At 39.6% G+C, this 24,998-nt stretch overlaps 1 protein-coding gene across 3 annotated transcripts in view; it reads right to left on the reverse strand.

Moving 5' to 3' along the window:
* HOMER1 (homer scaffold protein 1) overlaps window positions 1–24,998 on the reverse strand; it is a 156,529-nt gene that overhangs the window by 94,073 nt on the left and 37,458 nt on the right. For 2 of the 3 annotated variants that reach the window (XM_006263712.3, XM_059725115.1), the window contains exons 2-3: window positions 17,357–17,513; window positions 3,518–3,649 (exon numbers count right to left, since the gene is read on the reverse strand). In XM_006263712.3, coding sequence (XP_006263774.1) covers window positions 3,518–3,649; window positions 17,357–17,513 — 289 coding nt within the window. Of the gene's footprint in view, window positions 1–3,517; window positions 3,650–12,956; window positions 12,985–17,356; window positions 17,514–24,998 lie in introns of those variants that run through there. The other variant, XM_059725114.1, reaches the window with a different exon arrangement.

A 24,998-nucleotide genomic window follows, 5' to 3' on the forward strand; every position in this document is an offset into this window, starting at 1 on the left:
GCACTGCTGAATGAGACAGAACCAGGGAGCCCAGTGACCGGAGCAGGGCAGACAGGGGACAAGGCCATCAAGCCCAGGGCCCAGAGAAGGATGGAGATTGGGCCAGTGAGCCCAGAATCAAAGCAGGAGAGATGTGCCTGGAACAGGGTGGAAGCAAGGGCGGGTCCAACACAGTGGGGCTAGGCTAGAAGGCCCAGTGAGAGAAAAGGGGTGAAGGCTGAGAAGGCCAAAACCCCTATAAGGAAGGCTGATTGGGCAGTAACATTTGCAAGGCCTAGGCTTGGATGGAGGGGAGGTTGGAGGCTATGAAATTAGCTTTTAAGGAGATTAGTGTGCTAGAGCACAGCCTGTTAGAGGGCGAGGGCTTGCTCTGGGACCCCTAGGGCAATGTCCCTTTTCCAAGTTAAATATTTATATCAATGTGTGGCAGGTGGGAAAAAGGAGAAGTAGCTTCCCCAGACAGCCAAAGGGAAGCAGGAGCTGCGTGGCCACCAGGGGGAGTCACAATCACCCCTGGGGCCCAGCACTTGCTACAACAGCTAACAAACCAGATGGAGTCCTTTCTACCCCCTAGAGCAGTGGTCCTCAATCAGGGTGTCATGGCACCCTGGGATTCCTTGAGATCCTTTGAAGGGTGCTGGGGAGGCCACACAATGTTAGCACTATTACACGTGCAAACATGACTCGCACGATAAAGCCAGAGATTTTAAATACAAATTCTTAGTGTAAAAACATTTTAACCCATTTTGGTCTTCCCGGGTTCTTTATAACAGAAAAAATTGTCTATTATTTTTCTGTAGCCAAAAAAAAAGTGAAAATTAAGACATGGCATTTTCTGAGGGGTTCCTCAAGTATATCTGGGGGTACCTCAAGGTTAAAATGGTGGAGAACTAAAACATGGCCTTATATCCTTGTTAAGAAACGGGTTCCCTCAACAGCCTTTTGGGAATATTAGATAAAGCTCCAGTCCTCCTACCCCAACATCACCAGGAATTCAGCCAAAGAAAGCCTTTATTTAGCCAAAGCCAAAGTCTTTGTTCAGTCAGATTTCTTTTTTTGCAATCTTTCACCTTAACTGGTAATCTATGCTTGCTTCTCTATAAACAATTCTTGAGGGGCATTCACAGTGCAGTTCACAGGATTCAGGAGAATTCTCAAGTAGAGGAGCAAATATTGCATAGAGATTCTTCTTTTCACCCTCACATCTTAAGATGATGATAAAGTTTTTTATCATTTTAAGGCTGCATATTTGTACATCCTGATGGTGCCTAGTTAGAGATTCTAGATGTCTTTTCAAGACCCTTAGCATTTCAGTATTTGCATTTAGGTAGGTGGTTATCTTTGAAGTCATGATTGCAACACTACTGTTTTGAGAAAGAAGCTATCTGTGTGATGCACTGCCCAATAATCAGTTTGGGAAGACAGTCAAACCAGATGAAAAGAAACCAGTCCATATAAATGGTAACTGTAATCTAAATTTTGGTATCTACCATCAACTTTGAGAAGATCTGACATCTGCAAAAGGAAAGGGCAACGGCTCGACAGATAATGAGGTGAGAAGACTGCTCATCATGAAAGAGATGCTTGTTTTAGTGTTGCCTTGGCCTGCCCAGTTCTGCTCACCTAGGTCTTCATTCTGTTGAGTCTTAGTCATTAAGGTAGTTAGTAATCAGAGACAGAGAGAGACTTTTTGCTACATTTGCATGGCAGTTAGTACACTGGAACTCTAAATACTTGATTAATCAAGTGCACATATGGAATCCTGAAGCAGAAGTTATAGCTAATGTATAGGAATAATTTGCTTCTGATGTTGCAGAAACAAGTGTTAATTCAATTATTAATTTCCAAAATCTCTCAAGCTGTGGATAGGAACTAAAGCTCCTTTGTGCTAGGCACCATACAAAATGCATAGAGGCTCTGCCTCCTCCAAATAAGTTTATGAACTAGAGTAGAAGGTAAATAGAAATGGAGATGAAGTGAATGGCTCATGACTCAAAGCCATACAAGTAAAGAGTTAGGTAAATGGGATTAGGCATTCATGGTCCCCTTGCCTCCTGTGCAGCATGCTAAGGTGTTGGTTTTGGGGGTGTTTTTAAATCTTGTTTCTGGCTGTAGTGTGCAAGATGGGTCAGAGCAGAAGTTTTTTGGAGAACCTTTTGAATAAAATTACTGCATTTGAATGCAGAGGCAGCTGGGGGTGGGGACAGGGAGGGTGTGGGAAGGGGAGAAAGCAGGGTGGATTCAGTGGCCTGAGAACCTGAGAAGTCTCTTCCCATCGTCCCTGGCAGAGTTGGGATTATGAATTGACTCTTCAAGTCATGATCCAGTGTTATAGCTACTAAATAAACCAGTACATACCCATATAAATGGCTGAACAGATTAAAGTGATTCTTTTCTCCTACTAAGAACTTTTCCAAACCTTTTTTTGCATTCAGATATCTATCTTTCTTTTTTTTTTTTTTTCCCCAAGTAATGCTTTCAGTTTAGCTGTATGAGTTTGTGGTCCTGAAGAAAGATTGGAAGATTAGATTGGAAAAGTGTACATTCAATAATTAAGGCATGACACTATAAAAATAGCATGCTGAACATGCACTGAATGTTAAATGCCACAAACTTTCAGAAAAGGACTGCAATACAAGATCTGTGGCATGTTAGAGAGTAACAGCCTTTTGGGTATATGCACCAATGCACACAAACAATACCTTCTTTTTGTGCAGTGGTATGCAGGTGAACAAAGAAGCATATCATTCATAATTTTCTTGGACTTTGTAGGAATTATTGTAATTTGATAATGAAAAGTAGAAATAATTTTACGTATGCATCTCAACGCTGTATGCATGGACCAGATATTTATCAGGAAACAGTTTAAAAGAGAAGCGGTCTGATGCAAGGGACTGGTTCAAGTCCGTGTATCCTAGCTTAACACCTGGGCAGGTGCCCCCCACATAATTCTTAGACCAGACTTTCGGTTGCTCTAAGAAAAGCAAAATTAGGGGTTTCCTGGAAGGGCCAAAGCTCTCCAGAAAACCCTTTTCAGGACTCTCTCATTTTAGCAAGTTCATTTAACTACTGCACATACCAGTGACAATCTGTAGACTATTGCTCGCACTGCAATGCTGACATACCAAATACAAATAAAGTATGTTAATCTGAGAACAGAAATCTTGATTTGTATAAGTGTTAACAACAGAAATACTACATTTAACCCCCCCACACACACACAATTAAAATACTGATACATTAGTACAGACACTTTTCCTGAGTTATAATGGATACAGTAAAAATTCAGCTAGAAAAAGAGAAACAAAAAACCCAAGGAAAAAGAAAAACTGAATTAAGCTCTTTTTTGTCCTTCCATGTTATAAGGGCTAGATTCAGAAAGTTTGTAAACAGTGCCTTGCTTTTACTGAGCACCAGGCCAAGAAAAGATCTGAATGTGGATCTAGCTATGTTAGTCTTCCCCTGCCTGGCCACAAAAATACTTTTGTCTATTACTCAGGTTTTATGGTTTACTTACTTTTGAAAGGTGATGTTCAGAGGAAAATCCCAAGCCATAGACAGTATTCGCCCTGCTGTCTGCCCACTGGCCAAACTTCTGGGATGTTTTAGTAAATGTCATGTTGGGGGTGATAGTGCTATTTATTATTGCCTGCAAAGATGTAATAATTATAAGAAAGAAGTGTTAAATTTTAAGTAGCATAACATCCATAAATGAGAATGCAGAGATCATGTGCGAATACCTGGTTACAGTAAAGTTTCAAGAGAAATTCTATAACACAGTCATAAACTGGAAACCATAATTTAAAGATTAAATAATTTTAATTCTGACTTTAAAAGTGTTTTAAGTTATAAAAAAAAACTGTCTGAATTCTAGAAGTTATCTCAGTTATACACACACACACACACACACACATAAATAAGTATAGATTTTATGGAAAGTAGGTTGTAGCATAATTCTAAAAAAATACAGCTAGGACAATGGTCATAACTGTACTAAAAGGAAAGCTCCACAATGAGTGTGTCCAAATACAATGTTATAGGTTTCTGTACTTTTAAGTACTTCAATATCCTTTGTCTATTTAAAAAAAAAAAAAAAAGTATGGCTAGCACTTTTGGGGGCTGTATATGCAAGGATAGAGAAACACATTGTTGCAAGTGTTGCAATATGGTACAGGAAGGTGCTTTTTGGTATATGCAGGATGTATCAGTTACAATATGTATAGAAAGCAGCAAATGTACACACATTCCTACCAGATATAGTACATTGAACTGGACATAAGATAACTACTGGGTCAAATCCTAGCTCCCCTGAAACTGGTGGTGGTTTTGCCATGAATTTTAATGGAGCTACAATTTCACATATTCTAGCCTTGGAGCTTATTCAGAACACAGACTAAAACTTGCAAAACAAAAGCTATTCAGCTGACTTTAAACATATGTGAGAAACAAAGCTTCACATAATGCCAAACTTTATTTGACTAACAGCTAAATGAACCAAGTTTTATTGTACAATATGTACCAATATGAATGCACCCTCCAATGCATTTTCATGTGTTAGAGTATTTCAAATGTATTCTATAGCACAAGAACAGTATCTTGTTTATGATAAATAAGCACTTCATCACACCAAAGTGAAAGGCAGAAAAACCTTTACAAGTAATTTATACAAGCAGCAAACAACAACTGTTGTAAATAGAGTAATTTAGAAAGAACAGTAATTGTGGTTCAAGATATTACAGCTAGTGTGAATCCTATTTGTAGCTAAGCATGTTTCATGGTCACGAGCTTGGAACCACTGAATAGTAGCATGTATTGGAGCCACACATTCATTGTATACCTCATGCTCCCATACCAGGGTATAAAAGGCCCAGCTGTCTTGAGCCTCACTTAGCTTCCTTACAATTCAAAGCCAGTATCTACTTATGACTTCTAAAGCAATAATAAAAAGATGGATCAAGGGATCCACAGTGACAATGGCATCTCTAAGCACCACAGTTACTTTAAGTTAAATAATGATTTTTCTTCAAGTGAATCCCAATTGTGAATTCCCACTGTGAATCCCAATATAGCAGAGTGGCATGTAGCACGTCCTCAGTAGAATGGGAATAATGAACATTAGCAACATAAGCTGAATAGGGGAATGGAGTCCTGCTCCCTTGAATCTGGCATCTGAGCTAGCAGGTAAATGGAGCAGTACACTCACTTTTGTCAAGCATTACATGCTGGACTTGAGTTACTTCACAGATCAGATGCTAGCGGGCTTTTTAGCTAGTGCAGGGCATGATTGAACAAGCATGGGAGCCATCATCTATCAATATATGCACAGTGTTGCAAAACATGGATAACCGCCAAACATACAAACTGAGTCTGTCGTCTCTGAGCTTACTGCATTTGTAGACAGTCAAGATAAGCTCACCACTGATCCTCAATATATTTGTGACTAATATCTGGTCAGGAACAGGGTCACAAATGGTTCTCTTTTTACACCATGGTGATCTGAGCTACCAAGCCAGCAACAAGGGGACAGAATTTCCTGCATTAGGTACACTGCTGACAAAACAGCTGCAGAAAAAAAAGATCTAGCAAGCACCTGCAATTATTTGTAAACTTAATACGAGGCAAATCAATACCTTCATAACTAGATAAGATATTACCTTATTCAATAAACGAATGGAGAGAGAAGTATTTAAGGGTTTAAGATTTATCCTGGTTACAACTGACATTCATCTATTTGGGTGCTTCGAATCGATTCAGAGCTTTTACTTGGTCTCCTGATTTGAATCAGATTCAGAGATTTGGTCCCTGAAAATTGGGCCAGATCTCCTCTGACTTGAATCAGCTACCAAAGCGTTGCACAGACCTAGTGTTTATCTGCATACAAACACCCTAGAATAAAACAAACACCTTGTAGTAAGTATTTGAGTAGCAGCAGCTAGGAAGCTGAGCCTACGCATTGTTCTGCCAGGCAAAAGAGAGCTGAAGTTAAGCAGCAGAAACTGCTGTTACTGTATTTCCTTGCTTATTATGCACACCACAATTTCTAGAAGCTGGTTGGTTGGTTGGTTGGTTGGCTGGTTGGTTGGGGTTTTTTTGTTTGTTTGTTTTGGGGCGTATGTTATCTGGGCAGGTATTTTGGTTAGCAGCTATGAACAGTACATGTAATGCTTATGTATGAGACTGGACTGCAGCCCCTAGTGGCCTCAGCATTGCCCTGTAATCCTTCATGGAATTGGAGAGTTAATTTCTCTCACTGCGAGAGCTCCCTCCATTGCTTTCAGTTCCTCCAAAACACAAGATCCCTGCAATCAAGAAGCAAGCTGTACTTACTAGAGCTTACGGCCATAGCTGAAACATCTGAGTTACCTACAGTACAATCTTGGCCCTCTAACAGTCTCCTTAACTACTACTCTATAATCCTGTGGAAGTTTACATAGCAAGGAAGTTATCCTCTCCCACATCAAAAAGCATCATGCACCAGTTTGTCTAAAACTCTCTCATGTTCCTTGATGAACTGAGAGCAGACAAAGCTCCCAGATTTGTACAGAACAGAAGAAGGATCCGGGAGAGAATAGCAACAAGCAATAGCGGAAATGATGCAAAGATCTGTACCAATCCCAGTCCCGGTGCCAAAATAATAAATGATGTTGATCAGGAAAATATGATCCCTCTCTGTACCAGGATATATTTCAGTATCTGAGATCTTCTTTGTGACTAACAGTTTGTCCCTCAGTCCTCAATGCTGATGTGGATTGAGACAGATTGTCTCCAAGGTACTGTTTCAAGTCCTTTAAGTAAAATGTTCTTGTGGAACTTAGAACAGGTAGAAGACTTCTAGCACAGTCCACCCTAGAGTTGATACTAAAGCTACCAGAGCCAAGACATTTAGTGACAAATATGTTTCTGCTGGTGCCAGTGCCAAGGATGATGTCTTTTTTATATCAGTCTCTCTGTTCAAACTCTGACTATACTGCCTGCTTATCATCACAAGTTTTTAAATATTGCTTCAGTAAATTTAATTGGAGTCTTATGCCCCTGGATTTTGACATACAGGGTAAAGGGTGGCAGATTAAGTTTTTGCTAAGAATGTCATTCCTCAAGGCTTAAGAGCTATCTGATCTACCCATTGATCAGGTATATGCCACTTTAAGCATAATTTAAATCTTCCAAATCTGGAACTTGCAATGATGGCAGTAGCAAGGAACTCACAGACAATGAAAATGAAGGGCTTTTTTTCTTCTTCTTCTTCTTCCTTTCTTTTTTTGTTTGTTTTCAAATGTCCTGTTAAATAGAAGAATTAGAGGAAGGCAGTTCTTCAAAAGGTTGATAAGCGCTGAAGTAGTTGACATTGTCCACGCTCCATCTTGTTGTCACAACTAGTAAAAAGGAAACTGATCGTAGGTAACTGCCACTGAACATGGACACTACTATTCCAAACGTTTTCCAGCTGGAACACATGCTTGATTAGAGTGAGATGTATACTAACACATACTCAAAAAATAATCCTCAATTAGATGTGTATGAAGCCTAAATTAATTGAGGCCAAAATTTCCACCTAAATTATAGTGTTAGTCTGCTGATGTTGTGTAGGATTCAAATACTTAAAAAATGTAAAGATAAGGTTTGTATCTGTGCTGCTTTTTACACAAAGTCAGTATTATGTATCACTAAAAAATATACTGCAGGGTTGGGGGGGGCAGGGGGGGGCAAGCCTACAAAATAGCCCCTGGTCCAGGTGGGGAAGAACTCCTCCATTCCCCCTGTGGACCCCACTAGCTACCCCTCACCTCCCCAAGACTCCCAATCCCACCAAACCCTCCCAGACCCCACCAATGCCCCAATGCCCTCCTGCAGATTTTGCTAGTTCCCCAATCCCCACCCATAGATGCCACTTGCCCCCCTGATCCCACCAAACCCTCCTGGACCCCACCAACCCAGAAAAAAAATATACTGTATATATCTTCAGATGTTTTTGGAAGCGTTGAAGTGATGTAGTCATGATGGTCTAGGAAATGTGAGGTGATGAAGAAGAATGCATTACATTTGAAAATGTGTCTATCCCAACTATGCTGATGGCCCAATGAAAGATATCACCCACAAAAATGTTTGCCTCTTCAGACATGTTTTTTACTAGCATGGAGATTATGAAAATAGATTTCATAGACATTAGGGCTGGAAGGGACCTTGGAAGATCATTGAGTCCAGCCCCAGGATGTTGTATGTTAGGGAAGATTACTGGTCCCCTAAAATAAGATCAATTTTGAAAGCAAGAAAATACAAAACCACCACCTTTTTGGTTTGATGGTGGAATGAATAAGGAGTTCCTGTAAAACCTGCAGTCCCCGCAGCATATGACTGAAGAAAAGTTAAAAGACACAAGGGAAGAGAGAGCACCTTCCATATTGCTTACAACACCTGTCTGCCGAAAAGCTCTGAGAAGAATATTTAGTACTATCCAAGATGAAGGACAGAGAAAGGTAACAAAAAAAAGTATTGTTTAAAAGACCAGCTGCTTTTAAACAAGACATTTAAAAGCAGGTAGTCACTATTAGTCATTCACATTAAAAGGAAGGTGAAGATGAGAGTAGTGTAGTTCAAAGGAGGATACATGAAATTAATAAAAGGGAATGAAAGGTCATTTAAGTACTTAAACAGTGAGAAGCAGACTATTAATACTTAAATAAATTAAACTGAAATGAGATTGAGATGGATATCAGGTTAAAATACTTGAACATATTGTAGGAAATAATCCTTCATTGGTAGGAGAATAGATTGGAAGTTTGGGTTTTTTTGTTTGGTCGGGTTTTTTTACATTGTTCTTATTTCCACATTCCAACTGGTTAAGTATTAGAATTATTTTTGTTTTAAAAAATATGACATTAATTCAATCATTATAATAAACTTATTCTAAAACGAATATTTTACTTGACTGATTATTTTGTCTATGTGGATTTGGGCAAAGTAAAATGCCTCAGAATTGTATTGGTTTAACTGGTCTGATCTTTAAACCAGAAGATCAGAAACTCCTATGAAAAGCATGGTGTGGCAAATACAAAATATCTCTGTACTTTTGCAGTGACATTTTTCCAGTTCTGAAGACAGTCAGTTTGACAAACAGAAATTTAGCTTTGGAAAAAAAGTGCTATTTTCTGTTATCCCTAAACTTAATTTGGAGTAACACAATAGCTTTCATGTTTTTCTTTTGGAAGCATTTAACTAGCTTGAGAAAATAAGGCATATGTCTGAACCACTCTGTCGACTGTTAGCTCACACAGCAACTGCAAAGCGCAGGGTTTTAGTCAAATATCATGTCTTACATTAAAAATAACAGAAATATCAATTAAGATTTTCAGTACTTTTCAATCTCTCGTTACCCACATTGCAGGTAACCTTGTGGGTAGGCTACTGATAAGAGGCAGAAACAGGTCTATAGCCCAACTATTTGCTTGCACTATAAACACAAAAACAAAACATTTAACCCAAAGTCTAGCTGGCTATCCATGACAGCACAACATAGATTCTCACCTATACTGACTGGGGTGACTTGAGGTGGAAGAAAGGTGACATTAAAATTGGCAGCAAGTCTTCTCAAATTTGCTAAGAGTTCTCCAAATCTCCCTCCAGCCTATATCCAATATTAATACACGGTTAACTCTAATAAATGATTGCTGATTGGTTGTATTTCAAATTTCTTTGTTACACTACTGAACTTTTGGAACCGGAGTGAACCCGATATCTTGTGGAATTGGAAGGTGCCAATTAATTGGGCTTTATATCCTTGGGAAAGCAAAAGGGAGGGATTCTTATCTCCTTTCCTTCCTCATTGTGGAATGCTGTTCATAGATTCATAGATGTTAGGGTCAGAAGGAACCTCAATAGATCATCAAGTCCGACCCCCTGCATAGGCAGGAAAGAGTGCTGGGTCTAGATGACCCCAGCTAGATGCATATCCAACCTCCTCTTGAAGACCCCCAGGGTAGGGGAGAGCACCACCTCCCTTGGGAGCCCGTTCCAGACCTTGGCCACTCGAACTGTGAAGAAGTTCCTCCTAACGTCCAGTCTAAATCTGCTCTCTGCTAGCTTGTGGCCATTATTTCTTGTAACCCCCAGGGGCGCCTTGGTGAATAAAACCTCACCAATTCCCTTCTGTGCCCCCGTGATGAACTTATAGGCAGCACTGGCCTGTTTCTTCTTTACCTTAGTTTATGGTCTTCTCTGACAAGTCTGTTTTTACAAATTATCTAAGCATCTTAACAAAAACATCCCTTTTATAGCAAGACAACATCTAATATATGTGGTTACATCAATCACTACTGCTAATAGTTTAAGCTAAAAGCTGTAATATAGTGTATTAGGCTTATTTCATGAATAGTCTTCCCTTATAATGTCTTCTTTCAGGCCTTATCCTTTGTTTACCTGCATCTCATGACTGGTTTAGTTAGACATGTGGATGGCTTCCTTTACTTTACAGACCAATCTACTTGTCACATCTGCAACGGTTCATGCTGTGGTCACTCAGAAATAAAGCTTTGGGGCCTTCTGCTTAACCGCACTTCTGCATCTTGGTCTACGCCCCTTGAAAATGGCCAAGGCTGGCAACAAAACGTATATACTTATTGGTTGATTTTACTAATAAGCATACATTATATAAATGTTATAATTTTAAATGGACTTCTATTGACAATTTTACTATAGAAAATATACAGCTTTTGCTAAAATAAATTACTACTACAGAAAAGTACTAAGCTAAACTTCTGCAGGAAGACAGTAAACAGCTGTACAGTTAATGGAAACAAAGTCTTAGCCACAACGACTTGAAGTTGTCACACAGCATCACATGGGAATTCAGAGTTAGTTTTTCAGGCCTAGTTTCATTCAATAAGCCTGGGGTATCAAATTTGCCTCTCCATGCACCAGAACTGGACACAGCAAGCAGTGGCCATAGGGGTTAATACAGCCTGTCACCTCCTGCCACCAACATGCATCCCCCAACAGGGTTCCATAGCCAGAATTTTGGGGGTGGGCTCTGGCCCCAAATTCCCAGCTCTTCAGGGAGCCTTTTGGGCTGGACAACATAGCTCTGCAGGCTAAGTCTGACCAACAGGCCATATATGACACCTCTGCTCTAAACCAAAAGGAAAACAAGTCACAAAATAAAGAATACTTGCACAATATATGTTTACTGTAATTAACCAAAACTTGTTATTATGTACAAAGTTTAGTTGCATTGTGTCAATACTTGGCATCCCCAATACTGACTAGGTGCTGTACCAAACATGAAATACGGTCTCTGCCCTACACAGCTCACAGTCTAAGACCAGCATTATCCAGATTCTGTAGAGGGCTATAGTTAAAAGTTTTAAGTTCTATTTATATACTACATGCATTAAGGGGCTCATATCAGTTATATCTAACCTCTACTCAGGCTAATCTTTATCATTGGCCTCATGAAGGCTCAAATCTTGCTTGAAACATTTGAAAAAAAATAAACACAGTTGCCTAATGCATCATTTTATGGAGCACATGCCACATGAACAGAACAATACAGAGTGGAGGCAGACAGAACATGCTTTAAAATTCTTCCCAGGGAAATTGGAGAGGCATACAGCATCAGTAGCAACCTTGGTTTCCAGTATTATCACAGCGGCCTTGCCTAATGATGCTTTCTATTGGTAGTAATAAGGTAATCACAGGTTGGCTTTAAAACATATGCTAGAGTAAATTTCTCCAGCTAACACAGAATACCATGAGCAGTGCTACCTATTTAAACTGGCAAATTCTTGTCTTTGAGCACTTTCATGACTGACTCTCTTTAAACAATTAAGCAAGTAACATCAAACATTATGAGGAACACCTGAATAGATTGGGTGACCTTTTATCATGTTCTCTACCACTCACAAACAGGGAGGATTTGGACAAGATGAATGAGTAGTCCCATTACAAATAGGGATATATTGCTGTTTTCTTGGAAGGGAAAAAGGCTGTCAAAACCACAAAAAATTAGCTTAACGGAAGAAAGAACAGCACAAGTAATATTGCTATGCATTTTGGAAAAGAATGGTAAGATGTGCACATGAAACTCTTAAGTCTTTGAACAAAAGGAAAAAACCCTGAGACTGACACCTTGAATAATAAGCACATAGTAATGAAAAAGTCCACTCTCCTGTGTGTCATTCATTTTGAAACCAAATGAGGGTAATTTTTTTTGCCCAGGCTGATTTTCTAGGACTGCCTTCTTTTAAAGTATCTGCTAGGCACTACCTTTTGCTGAGTCCTCTGAAAAAGGTCAGTTTCTTCATCAACTCACTTGACCTTGCTTTTAAAGATGTCAAAGATCCATAGTGATTGCAGTATGCCTCCCTAACTGACAGTCGGCCACTTCTACATGGGTGAGATCTACAGCATTCTCCAAAAGCCATACCTTCCTCCCAGGTGAGTTCCTAGTATCCTGAAGGATATATAGCTTAAGAACTCCTAAAGTGAAATCCTGGTCCCACTGAAATCAATGGAATTCACGTTAAAAAGGTCACTGATATAAATTTGTTTCCAACCTGTTTTTTATTCTGTTTCTGGGATCCTGCATCTCTGAAATTAAAACAATTAGCTTACTCCTTTGGAGCAAAGGAAAGCTAAATTGTTTTCTTGACAACAAACCCAATCTAAGTTTGCGCTCCTGAACTCTTACAAACTGTCTTCAGGGCAGCACTGACAAAGTGGAGTAGTAAATTGTGTAGCAAAGGAAAATAGTTCTCTCAAACATCAGCTTTTCATATAACTTTCATTAAGGTACCATCAATTTTGCTTACAAACCTGAACCAACTGGGATTCTACTTCTCTTCATTGGAGTAAGTAAACAACACACACACACACACACACACACACTTAAAGCACCATAAAACATCCTTCTCAGATTTTGGCAAAATATGAAACAAAGACAATGAATAAAAACTCCAACTTACTTGGGAATTTTTTCTCTTCAACCTGACTCAGAGCAAGGAAACTATTTTATTAAGAAGTCTAGGTCAGGTCATTTTAACTAACAAGGTTCAGCTGTTATCTGTTTTTCCTAGCTGTTCCCCATCTTCAAATGAGGAAGAATCTTTGCTCTGATCTGTGGGGACCTGTCTTATGTCTTACCTTCTGCTACGTCTGACACTATCTAACTAATGTACTACCTTGATGGTATTTTTATTTAGATACTATAGCTTGGAAATGTAGAAAAGATGGAATTTAAAAATGCAGTTGGCTCTGACAGTTGATGTCCTTCAGCCCCACAAGTTCCTTAATTGGTTAGACTACAGACTGTTAGAAAAAAAACCCAGAAACTGTTTCTTGCCTCAGAAATCAAGGGAAGGATGGGGCTTGGTCAATTGTAGGTAATTCCTCAAAGAGTAGCTCTATGCAATAGACAGGCCAGAAATACCTCCAACCCCAAAAGTTCCAAGGAAAAGTTGGATTTCTCTATTTTAAACATTTCTTTTACTTTCCTAACTCTTCTTACTACTACTTCAAAATTTGACAATAGATATACTGGACAGAAGGATTATTCTTTCTCAGCACTTGATCATTCTGTCTTCCACTTCTGTGGTTGCTGTGTTCCACTTTCTTTGGAGGAACTTCTGCGTGTCCTTGGCATTGATCACTCTTGAGCACACCCAGCCCACCTACTCTCCCACTTGCACATACCACCCAGCGGTGAAGCCACTCAGGCAGTGCTGAGTTCCAGTGTACTTGAAAGCACCCGTGGGGAATGCCCCTGGAGTAGCTGCTGCATTTCAAAGTATAGTTTGTGCAGGTGGTAGCACTGAGGACGCAGACAGACATGCCTGGAATTGTTTATGGCCATCTTGCAAACCCCACTATGTTCTGAGAGGGTTGTGGGATGCTATGCATGCTTTCCTGAGTTTGTTTTACTGGTATGGGGGGGGTGTGTGTGTAGTCTCTAAAGGTTTAGGAGCAGGCTAGATGGACAGGGATGATCCTGGTTTGAGTAGGAGGCTGGACTGTGTGTGATCTTGTGCGATTCCTTCTAGCCCTACTTTCCTGTGATCCTGTAAAACTGGCCATGACTGTTTTGACAGTTGTTTTGGATTACTAGTACCCATGTCCATTTGCACATACATGATACTACTCGACAGAATGTTGTCTACTTGAGAAGATGTTCTGAACATCGGGCGGGAGGCTGGACTCAATGATCTTCCGAGGTCCCTTCCAGCCCTAATGTCTATGAAATCCCTGTTCCAGACCAGAAAACTGTGACACATCAACTTATTTTCATTTTTACATGAAAATGAATCTCTGCTCTCCAGCTGTTTATTTTTGCAGGTGACAATTCTAGATGCACTGATTACTCACTCTCGCTAAAGCAGTCTGGACTGTTCTTACCTAGAGCTCATCTGGGCAAATCATCCTCCTGTATGAGGTCACGCTGTGGGTTTTCTTCCTGTCCACTGTAACAAATTCCAGTTTCATTCTAAATTTCAAAGGTCATCTTAGACTTCTGATATCTACTATTCTCTCTCTCCCCCACTCCTTCCCTAAACCCCAAATTTTTATTCTTCATTGGCTTAGTTTCACAAATTGGATGTGGTTAGAGCATTGTGTCCTTTTTAACTTAGCAACAGCTACATCAAGACTATTTACATTTACAGAATAGGTAATTCCTAAACCTCTCATCTAAATGGGTTTCAGATTGCATGCTTGCCTGCCTGCCCGCCATATACTTTTCTAAGGAAGATGCCCCTGTAGACATCAGGTATCTGATTTAATCCCAGAAGGATTTTGCTGCCTCTTTGAACAACTGAGATTTGCAGGATGGCAACACAGACTTCAGTCTATACCTTTACTATCTAATATGCCTTGATATGCGTCTTTAAGATTAGATGCAAACTTGGATACAATTGTCCATGAACTGATGTTTAATTAGGACATCCAGCAGAAATAGGAAGGACCAAAAAAAATCAGAAGCAAAGTAGTAAAAGAAAAAAAGGGTAAGAAATTATCCAAGAACTAAATACATTTTCTATAGCCAATCTGTAGTGTATTAAAGACTTTTATATAAATTATAAAATCACTACACTTGCAACAATTTTTTCCTGTGGTCTTCAAGTAGCAAGATACATGAAGAGGAGCCAAAGGTAATGTAAAAAATTTTTTTAAATAAAATAAAATAAAATGAAGGTGCTAAACTTCATTTTTTAAATGCAAAGTATTACTTAAAAGCACCTCTGGGAATATGGTGCATAGTTTCTTCTGCTTCTCTAATTTAACATTTGTATCTGATCAGTGGAAGAGAGAAAGCACTACAGACTCAGATATCAGCAATGTTACTGACACCCAGCACTATACCAAGTAGCAGAGATATGATCTGTATGGAGACTGGAACCTGGGAATGTTTTATGACATTTGAGTGATCTGTTCAACACTATACAGAAATTACGTACAAATCTGTTCACATGTGCATGCAAGCATGCGCACACTGTAAATAAAATGGAGACTATCGCCTAATTCCTAGAGGTACTTTTGGGCCGTAACCCAAATTTAAGCATAAATATTATTAAAAGACATCCCAGGATCTTCCACCATTGCCTTCATTATCCAGGTAAAATTTTAGCATTTGTAGCAGAACTTAATCACAAAGGGTCATGATCCTGATTTGGGCTTCTCTTCACTACAGTGCAGTACAATGTATTTCTACCAGGATCTCAATGCATACCATACTATTGGCAGAATTCTTGATGAGGAAAAAAAAGGAGACTGGCATTTTGCAGCATTCATTTGAGTTTCCAACTACACAAATACATAATGAAAACTTCCATAGACAGATGCAAATACTAGTACCTTCAAACTCTTTCAACCAAACAAATGTTTAACAGCAACATTTTCGAAGTGGTGGCTAAGTTCAAACATTACACAAAAATAGCCCAGGTACATAAATGGGGGAGGGGGAGGACTTGCCATGTAAATAAGGATGAAGGTAACAACTCCAAGTACAGCATATGTTTAATAAGTATTTTTGATTTGGCATCTTCCATCTGTAAATCTTGAAGGACTTTGGAAACACTGATGAACAGTACCTCTCAACAGTTCTATGAGGTACAGAAGCATTAGCCCTATTTTACAGATAGCAAGATTGAGATTATAAAACTTTAAAGAAAAAAAAAAATCAAATCATACTAAGTCTGTGGCTGAGCCAAGAATAGAACCACATATCATTTCTCTGCCATATGAACACAAGCTGAGAAGATTATCAGCACTTATGATAAATAGTAGAGAAAGTCTGTTGAAATTCAGTACTGCATTCTAGTCACCTAGAATGGTGTCAAAATGCATTTAAAATGTTGAAAGCTTTTATAAAACTACGATTGTATTCCTTATTTAAAACATCAAGCATATTGCTATTCAAGAAATGTAGAGATCTGCACTTCAGTATTTTCTCTTAAGAAAAATTTAGAAAAACTTCAGAGAATATTGCTACATTAATTTTAGCAGCATATTTGAATAACAGCTACCTTAAAATTTGGTGAGATCTGCAAAAGTTATGATTCTTCTTTAGATAAGCCTTTTGAAAGATATCTAGCCTTTAATTTTATTTTATTTTGCATGTACAGTACTGTTGTTCTATGGATTTAGGAACATTTTGTACGCAAATATATTCTAACAGCATATGTGATAAAAAGTAGTCTTACATACTCATTTTACAACAGATGAATAACAATGAGGAACTTATCCCTATTGTATCTAAAAGTAAGATTCCTGACTCCTAGCCCTATACTGTCTACTAAATAGACTTAGATCTTTCATAATAAAAACAAAGTGATAATTTGTAATTAATGCATATACCAAGGTTAGATAAAAATCTTACCATAAAGAACATTACAGAAGAAAATAATCCTATTTTATACATGAAAATGGAGGCTTTCAGGACAAACAGATTATGGACATTAAACAGCTGCCCTTCAATACTGCTAGTTCCTCAACATTATAGTACATCATAGAAAATAAAAAACTGATGACAGGGTATTGTTACTTACATATAGCTTGTAGTATATTTTATAGTGAATACAGTTTTTAAACTGCTGAAAGTCTAAATGAGTGAAATGAAACTCTAAATGAGTGAATGCTAGATGAAAATCTAAATAGTCCATGAGTGATTTTTGCATTTCATTAACAGATTTCTCAAAGTAAAGCCCATGTATCGAAATTATTTTCTAATGAACAAATAAAATATTTTAAAAAGGACAAGTTCTCATTTTAAAGCTCCAACCATTTCTTACTGGGTTAGTTTGTGTGTAAAATATGCCAGACAAACAAGAATATAGTCAGCAAGTTAAAATAAATTATCTTAATAAGATCTTACCTTTGAGCCATCCAAGCTGATTATCCTATAGACATTTCTTGTGCTGTCATAGAAATAGGACACAGTAACAGCATGCTTGCTGGTGGGAACCCAGTTCTTCTTAGTGTTTGGGTCAATCTGGAAGACATGAGCTCGGGTGCTGAAGATGGGCTGTTCCCTGAAGGGTAAAAAATAAAAGTGATGTATCTGATTTGGATGCAGTATGGTTGTACACAAGTGATCTGGTGATTCTGCCCATTGGGATGTACACACTTCGTTTTGCATGAATAATTTTCCCCACAAACTTTTAATGTAATTGCACAGAGCAGTTAACGGCATTAATATACCCAGGCAAGCACAGCTCAAGCCTTCTAAAACAAAAAAAAATTCAGTGACCAGCTGTAGAGTCAGATGAGAGAAAGACATATCTATATTTAGATTCATCACTGATCCATCACCTCCCCAGCCTCCACCCTCCATCTGTCTACCCCCTTAACACTGTCTGTCATTAATATAAGTGCAGTTTTATATGATTACATTGTGCAGCCGTGTATATATTACTTCAAATCCTCCTTTTCCTTAAACTTTTTAATACTCTGATTACTCAGTCCTGATCCATAATCTGGAACTGAACTGGTCTGCTCAATTTAATTAAGCAACAGCTGATACTCATTAGTGACAGGAACACAGATTGTGAAATGCTTATTCTATGGACCTCCACATTTGAACATTTTCACAAAATCTTGTATGTTATAGAGACACATGCTTTAAAAAAATATCTAGGTCATAATTTGCTTATCCAAGAAATTAGATTTGATAAAATCTTCTAATATACTTGAAATGTTAAAGCTTTACTTTCCCCATGACTTATCACAATGTATAATACAGTACAAAAATCTAAAACTACTTAAGCATCATTAAGTCTAACAAAATTAGTGGCCTCTAAGGTTGTTTATTCATAAAAGAGCCACTTTCTTCCCAAAATGTTAACAACTTAAATAATCAAATCATAGAAAGTAATACCTTTGTCCCTGAAACATGGAAGATTTGTAATCAGCTATTTTGAACTGAAAGCTTCATAATTTTACAAGGAAGCAAAATTTAACACCTTGAGACCTGGAAGTTAACTCCCCTGCTGCAGCCTTTTGTTTTGAACCAAATTTGCATACCTGCAGAACAACCTCAACACAAGAGAAATTTCTTGCCCAGGAGAACCTTCCATCACCAATCCTCCTGTGAAATATGTAACATCATAACAAGAAAGAAGCATAATTCAACATCCTGCTTGCCATCAGACACCTTTGAGGTAAGCAGACTGCATCAACTTATCCGAGCCTAGTTTGCATAAAATGAAAAATGAACTTTTCCAGCCAGCAGATATTACTTCCTGTGAAATATGAATTTTCATTTCTACCTGGGAGAAATTTTACAATCTTTGCATTCTCCTACACCTGAGGAAAGGTGTATGTGTGCCTGAAAGCTTGCAAATAAACAAAAAAAAATGTTTTTACAACTGTCTAGTTGGTCTAATAAAAAAAGATATCACCTCTAGCACACTGACTACCACCTTTACTACAGAGTCAAGTTCATAAATTCTCTGAGCTAAATTATACTCTTCCATTTATGGAAGCTGAGGAAACGTATCCATCTAGTTGAACTCGAAAGGAATGAGTCACTGCTCTCTGAGAACATCTTTACTTCCCCAGATACCTGCGGAAGTTCCTCTGCTGGAATTCCACCTGTGGCACATTGGATGACACTTTTAACTGTTAAAACTGCTAGAGTTAACTATGACCTGTTATTCAAAAGCTAGTTGTAAAAAAGTATTAAGGACACATTTTTCCCCCAAACAAAGTCAAATGCAAGACTTCAGAAGCTAGAACTCTGAGGGGAGGTGCTTTGGTTTTGCATTGTCTGGGAAATGGTATGTATAAGGGTGAATGAGAGCAAGTTCAGGTGTAGGAGACAGCATGTAGACTCAGAAAAAAAAGACAGAGACAGAATGGCTAGGGACAGAAGTTGCACATAAACCAGTTTAAGTGATCAGAAACTGGTTTAAGATAAACCTGGCTAAATGTAGCATTAGACTTTGCCGATTTAGGTCAAACCAGTTTATGAAAAACTTATGTCCCAGACCCCTTCCTGATTCAAGTTAAATCACAGTCCCCTGGCATCCCAACATGCTTTCTAGCCCTGGGCTAGGCTGTGCTGTCTGCTCCATGGAGGAGGGCTGGCCCCATCTCTCTGGTCCCTAGCTCGAGCAGTGAGGGTTGGCTCACTGGCTGGCTCACTAATCCTCACAGGCAAACCCCAGATGGGGCCTGGGGCCAGGGATGGGGTTTAAACTTCCCTTCCCCTGAATATAGAGCTGCCCTGCCCTGCCCTGCTTACTGTGGGTTGTGACTGTTTACTACAAATCCCAGAGGAACCTGGAAGCAGAAAGAGGAAGTGACAAGCAACCCTGCAGAGTCTTGCTGCTGTGATTGTAGACTGCAAATCCCAGAGACTTTGGGGGCAGCAGGTAGAGGAAATGAACACATAGCCTGTGCTGACTATATGCCAGAAAGCCATGGTCTATCACTCCTGGCTTCTGGCTTGAGCCACTGCAGGCATGCGGCTACATTTCCTGAATCAAAAGTGAATGTCTGTTCATTTGCTTATTGATTCATTCTTTGCCGCTTAGACTAACCTGCAAAGATTGAATCAATTCAGCCTCAGGCTTTTTGGCTGTCTGTACTTAGCCAAAGAGACTTCAGCATAGCTTCAATGGCAGTGATGTACAGCCCTGGAAAAAACCTAGGACTTCCAGGTAACAGCACTGGCTGAAAACAAAACAAAACTTATAGCAGTGAGCAAGGAAACTCTCTAGCTGTCAAATGCCTCCTATGCTGAAGAAAGAAGTTCTTTATATATTTGAGTCAAGGGCAAAAATACATATTTTACTCCATGATTAAATTTCTACTCCTAAAATAACCTACCAAATTTTAATTAGCCATTCAGATCCAACAGAGTAGAATCCCAGAACTTTATCCAGCATTATTTGAGCCTAGTAAGGGATAAAAATAGAGCTCAGCTTTGGATTAGGGGTTAATGCTGCTTGAAGCCCACTTCACCCCTAGGTATTTCTTCATACACATCCAATGTGGGTTAAGGGAAGCAGAAACAGATGACAATGAAAAAGCTAAGAACAGCAGAGTTCCAATAAAAAAAAAGAAAAAGATGAAGGTGAGCCAGGAGATCTGAACAGAATACCAGTCTCCCACAGAAAAGCCTCTATATTCACAGCTGTAAGTTATGCCAATGATTCTGAACCTCTTCAGTCAAGGTGCCCCTCCTCCATTTATTTTTTTTTTAAATGTGGTAGCATCCCAGGTTAAGAACTACTATTGGTGCTTTACCTCAACTTCACAATACTTTTCAAGTCAGGTGCTGCTACCCCCAGGTAAAAACTGCACCAGGCACCTGGTGTATAGGAAGCCTAGGCGTATGTACACACTCCCCCTGAATTAGGGGTCTCTGAGAACCCTAAAGTAGGACAGAAGATAGCTTCTGCTGTAGCCTTTCTGGTCTGGCTCCCCACACTGCTTCTGGAAGCAGAGGTATGCAGATGGAGCCATCCCACCTGCATGTTTCCAGGAGGAGTGCTGGCCAGACCAGGATGGACTGCAGCCTGAGCCAGCTCCTCAATCCTGGTTTAAGGGTATCAGAAACCCCTCATGCAGGAGAACTGGGCACAGCCCTGCTATGGTGGCAGCCAGGTAACACCTGTGTTTCATGACACCCAGCTAAGAACTATTTGCCCTTCCTGGGGTTTGGGAGGCCTCTTTCCCTGCCCTCTCTACATCAAACATGGATATTAAATAGATCAGCTACATTATTTTCATCACCTGCAATGCCCACATCACATCCTCTGCAAATCTCAACTTGTTCCTCTTTAGCACACCACATTTGAGCTTCCTGCCCTCGTCTTCAATATTACATACAGATTTACACTGTTTACATCTTTATTACACACATCCTTATAAAAAGAAAATATTTCCATTTGGTCTATAAGCATTAGGTTTCTGAACACTGGAGACAACTATGTACTTATGCTAATGTAGTAAATAACTTTTACTAATCTATTTGGGGAAAAGAAACATGTTTTCACTGGGTGGAGGGATGGAGGGAAACAAAACTTGAGTAAATTAACTAAAATGACACAAGGTGAGCTAAATTCAGCTTTAACTGTATTGATACTTAACGCAGACGCACTAAACCAAATACTGTTCAGAACTAGAACGGACTAGGATTCAAAGAAGAATGAAGGACACTTAGCAACTTGCAGGAAGCTTTCAACATAGTATGTATGAGGACTTTAGTATGTATAATGTAATTATTTACAGAGTGGTACAGTGCTTATCAAGTTTCCCTTCTTTATCTCTCTGCTTTAAATGTTTTCTGTAACCTAGATGTCAGAGATGTTTGTTTCATGGTGTATGTTGAAGCTGTATGTTTACTGTCAGAGAGAAGAGGGAAACCTAACACAACTACAAAAATAACATCAATCCAGGCAAAGTGACAGTACTCAAACTTAATATCAAACAACATAGTTCTATTTAGTTAAAGCAGTTATGAACTATGATTTTGCATATGTACCATAATGACTGGGAGGTTTTCTAGAAGGAATCTTAAATTACATACACCTCAAAAGATATAGTAAATACAACAGATGTATATAGGTATAAACATTTACTTCCCAAAACAAATCAAAATACGCAAAGGTTTTTTTTATTACTGTTTAGTCCAAGCATGGCATCAATGTTAATAGACCATAATGTTTAGAAATACAGTAGTCAATCCAGATTCAAAGGTTTATGCTTCTTTTAATACTTGGAATTAATAAGTACCCAAAACAGACTTTTTTTTCTTTCTTTTTTTTTTTTAATTATGTTACCCATCATTTATAGGAAAGGTATTGATGGCAGCACCAGCATTCACTGACAGGTGGGTTAGTACCATTGATTCTTAACCTGAAACTGCTTACAGATGTTAAAAAAACAAACAAAAAACAACCCCCTCCCCCAACCCCCATGCTTTACTGGAAGCAGCAGCATGTTAATTTGACCTGGGTCCACAGCACCTGTATAGATCAGATGCTTCAGCAGGGCTTTTTGGCACTTTAATCTAAAGCCAATTCAAATCAGCCACTGAAACACCCAATCTATACAAATGTTGCGCAAGCCAGATCCAACTAACGCACTGCCTCTTCTGAGCATGTGCTGGGCTTGTCACGGGACTGTACTGAGTTTAAAGTAAAGCACCAGGTTTGTTTTTAGGTTTTGTGTAAAAATCTGCCACGTAGACAATTCCTTACAAGAGTGGTTTTCAACCTGTAGTCCATGGACCCCTGGGGGTCCACAGATTATGTCCCAGGGGTCCGTGAAGGATGACTATCATCAATCAAAAGTATGTGAATACCCACACTTACAATTCAAAGGGCTCCACACCTCCATTTGCAATTTCTTTAGGAGTCTGCAAATGAAAAAAAGGTTGAAAACTGCTACCTTAGAAAAATAAGTTGAAAATATTGGTAGTATGACCATTAATATAGGAAGACACCAAAGAAATCACTTTCAATTCATTCTCTTATCAGCTCCGTGTGCGATATTTTATGCAAAGTTAACGAGGGTCTATATGTTTGCCAATATTTATAGTGCTCTTGAAAGACAGGCTTAAAAGTCCTGGCAACCAAACTCTCTTTGCCTAGGACACCCTTCCCACATATGCTTGCTTGTCAGGTGCCTGAATTCTCTTTCTGGGAGAAGTGCAGATGGGAAGGGAGGACAGGAGGAGTGAAATTGGATAGGGAAAGATAAACAATAAAGAAGTGTGTTAGAGGGTTAACAGACTGGAGCATGACAGAAAAGCCCGAGAAACAGAATCGTGGACTAGAGAAAGAGCTCGAGCTGGGAAGAGACTGGACTTGGCCAGATTGAACGTGAAGCAGTAGAAAAAGCCTGTGTGCACAACAGCACAATCCCTAGCCTGGAATGGGGCCCACAATTCTTCCAATTTCTCTATCAACAATAACTGAAATGTATTTGCAAGTCTCCTCTGCCCTCTAGTGCTGGTGCACAGAGGATCACAACTTACCACAGAACCAAAGAACAGTTTCTTGGTTCTCAGCTAAGAGCCTCTTTCCCTAAGCTATAGCATACTCTAGGGGTTTTCAACCTTTTTAATAAGTGTACCCCCGGCGGCCAGGTGGCATGCAGCTGAACACAGAGGGGAGGCAGTGTGGGGTGGTGGATGGCAGCAGTGTGCAAGCTTTTCCCACCCCTCTGCATCTGACCGGCTGGGTGGCGCCCATTCAGCCTGCAGAGGGGCACTGCTGCCCTCACCCCACCCAGGACCTACTCCTGGGAGGCAGCAGCATGGGGTAGTGGGTGGCAGCACTCCTTCCCCACCCACCCATGCGTACCCCCTAGGGCCTTCCCAAGTACCCCTGAGTGTATGTGTACCCCTGGCTGACAACCCCTGGCATATTCTATCAGGAAAAACGAGTAGCTTGACTGTGCAGTATTTTATGTGAGCTATAGACAGTCATAACAGAGGTGACAAACATGCATCACATGAGACTCATTACTTGTAAGTTTTCAACCCCCTCATTCAGAGGTCATAGTGCTCAACTGGATTTTTCTTGTCATCCTCGCTTCTATGAATGGGAGACACTGATATTCTCCCCTATTCTCAGTGCAGGAGACAGATTTATTGTGCCATGCTCCCTCCTGCATCTTCCTACAGTACATATCATTTTCAGTGCCTCAAGAAAGTAAAATTGCACTATTTTCACAGAAAAATATTCCACACAGTCCAATATTTTCAGTGGCTCATTTTCCTTAGTGTTAAGCTTAATATTTTCCTCTTATTAGTTTTTTTATCCCAAATTCTATTTTATACTTCTAGTATTAAAAGTATGACCTTTTGTCTATTAGGAATATGACTTTATTATTACTAGCAGTACTATATTAAACAGACTGTAAAATCAGGGGGCTGAAAGGGACTTCAGAAAAGGTGATCTAGTCAAATTCTAATGCAGATACAGCACTTACTATTCCTAAACCACCCTCTACTAGTAAAAGTATTAACCTGAATACAGTTTTGCTGGTATAACTAGCGTAACTTGCTAGTATACCTGATGGGTCAGCAACGTGCAGACCCACTGGATCTGTCACCTGTCTTCTATAAGAATACCAGTCAAGTTCAGGATCTCAGTCCATGGAACTGGAGGGCTTTAAACTGTGCCTACTCCACACCAGGTTCAGAAAGTTTCTGGTTGAACCTACCTTGCTACCACTTCTCTCCCAGGCCGCACCCCTGCCAGCTGTGGCATGGGCTCAGCTCAGCTTCCTGACAGCTGGGAGCTGCCCCAAGGCTGGGCAGCTTCCAGCTGCACTTGTGCCACAGCACAAGATAAAGCACAAGATAAAGTTTCGGGGGAGTGAGAAGTGATGGCTCTATGGATACTATGCAGCCCCCTGGCCCTGGCCCAGCTCCCCAGAGGCTGGAAGCTATGTTCACTCCCCAGCAAGGGAGCTGGTGGATGGCAAAAGTGGCAGCAGTGCTGATACAGCCCTCAACTGCATGGTTCCTGTGCCCATGGAGGGAAAGTCCCCACCTC

This window comes from Alligator mississippiensis, chromosome 3 (assembly GCF_030867095.1).
Source record: "Alligator mississippiensis isolate rAllMis1 chromosome 3, rAllMis1, whole genome shotgun sequence".
Lineage (NCBI taxonomy): Eukaryota > Metazoa > Chordata > Crocodylia > Alligatoridae > Alligator > Alligator mississippiensis.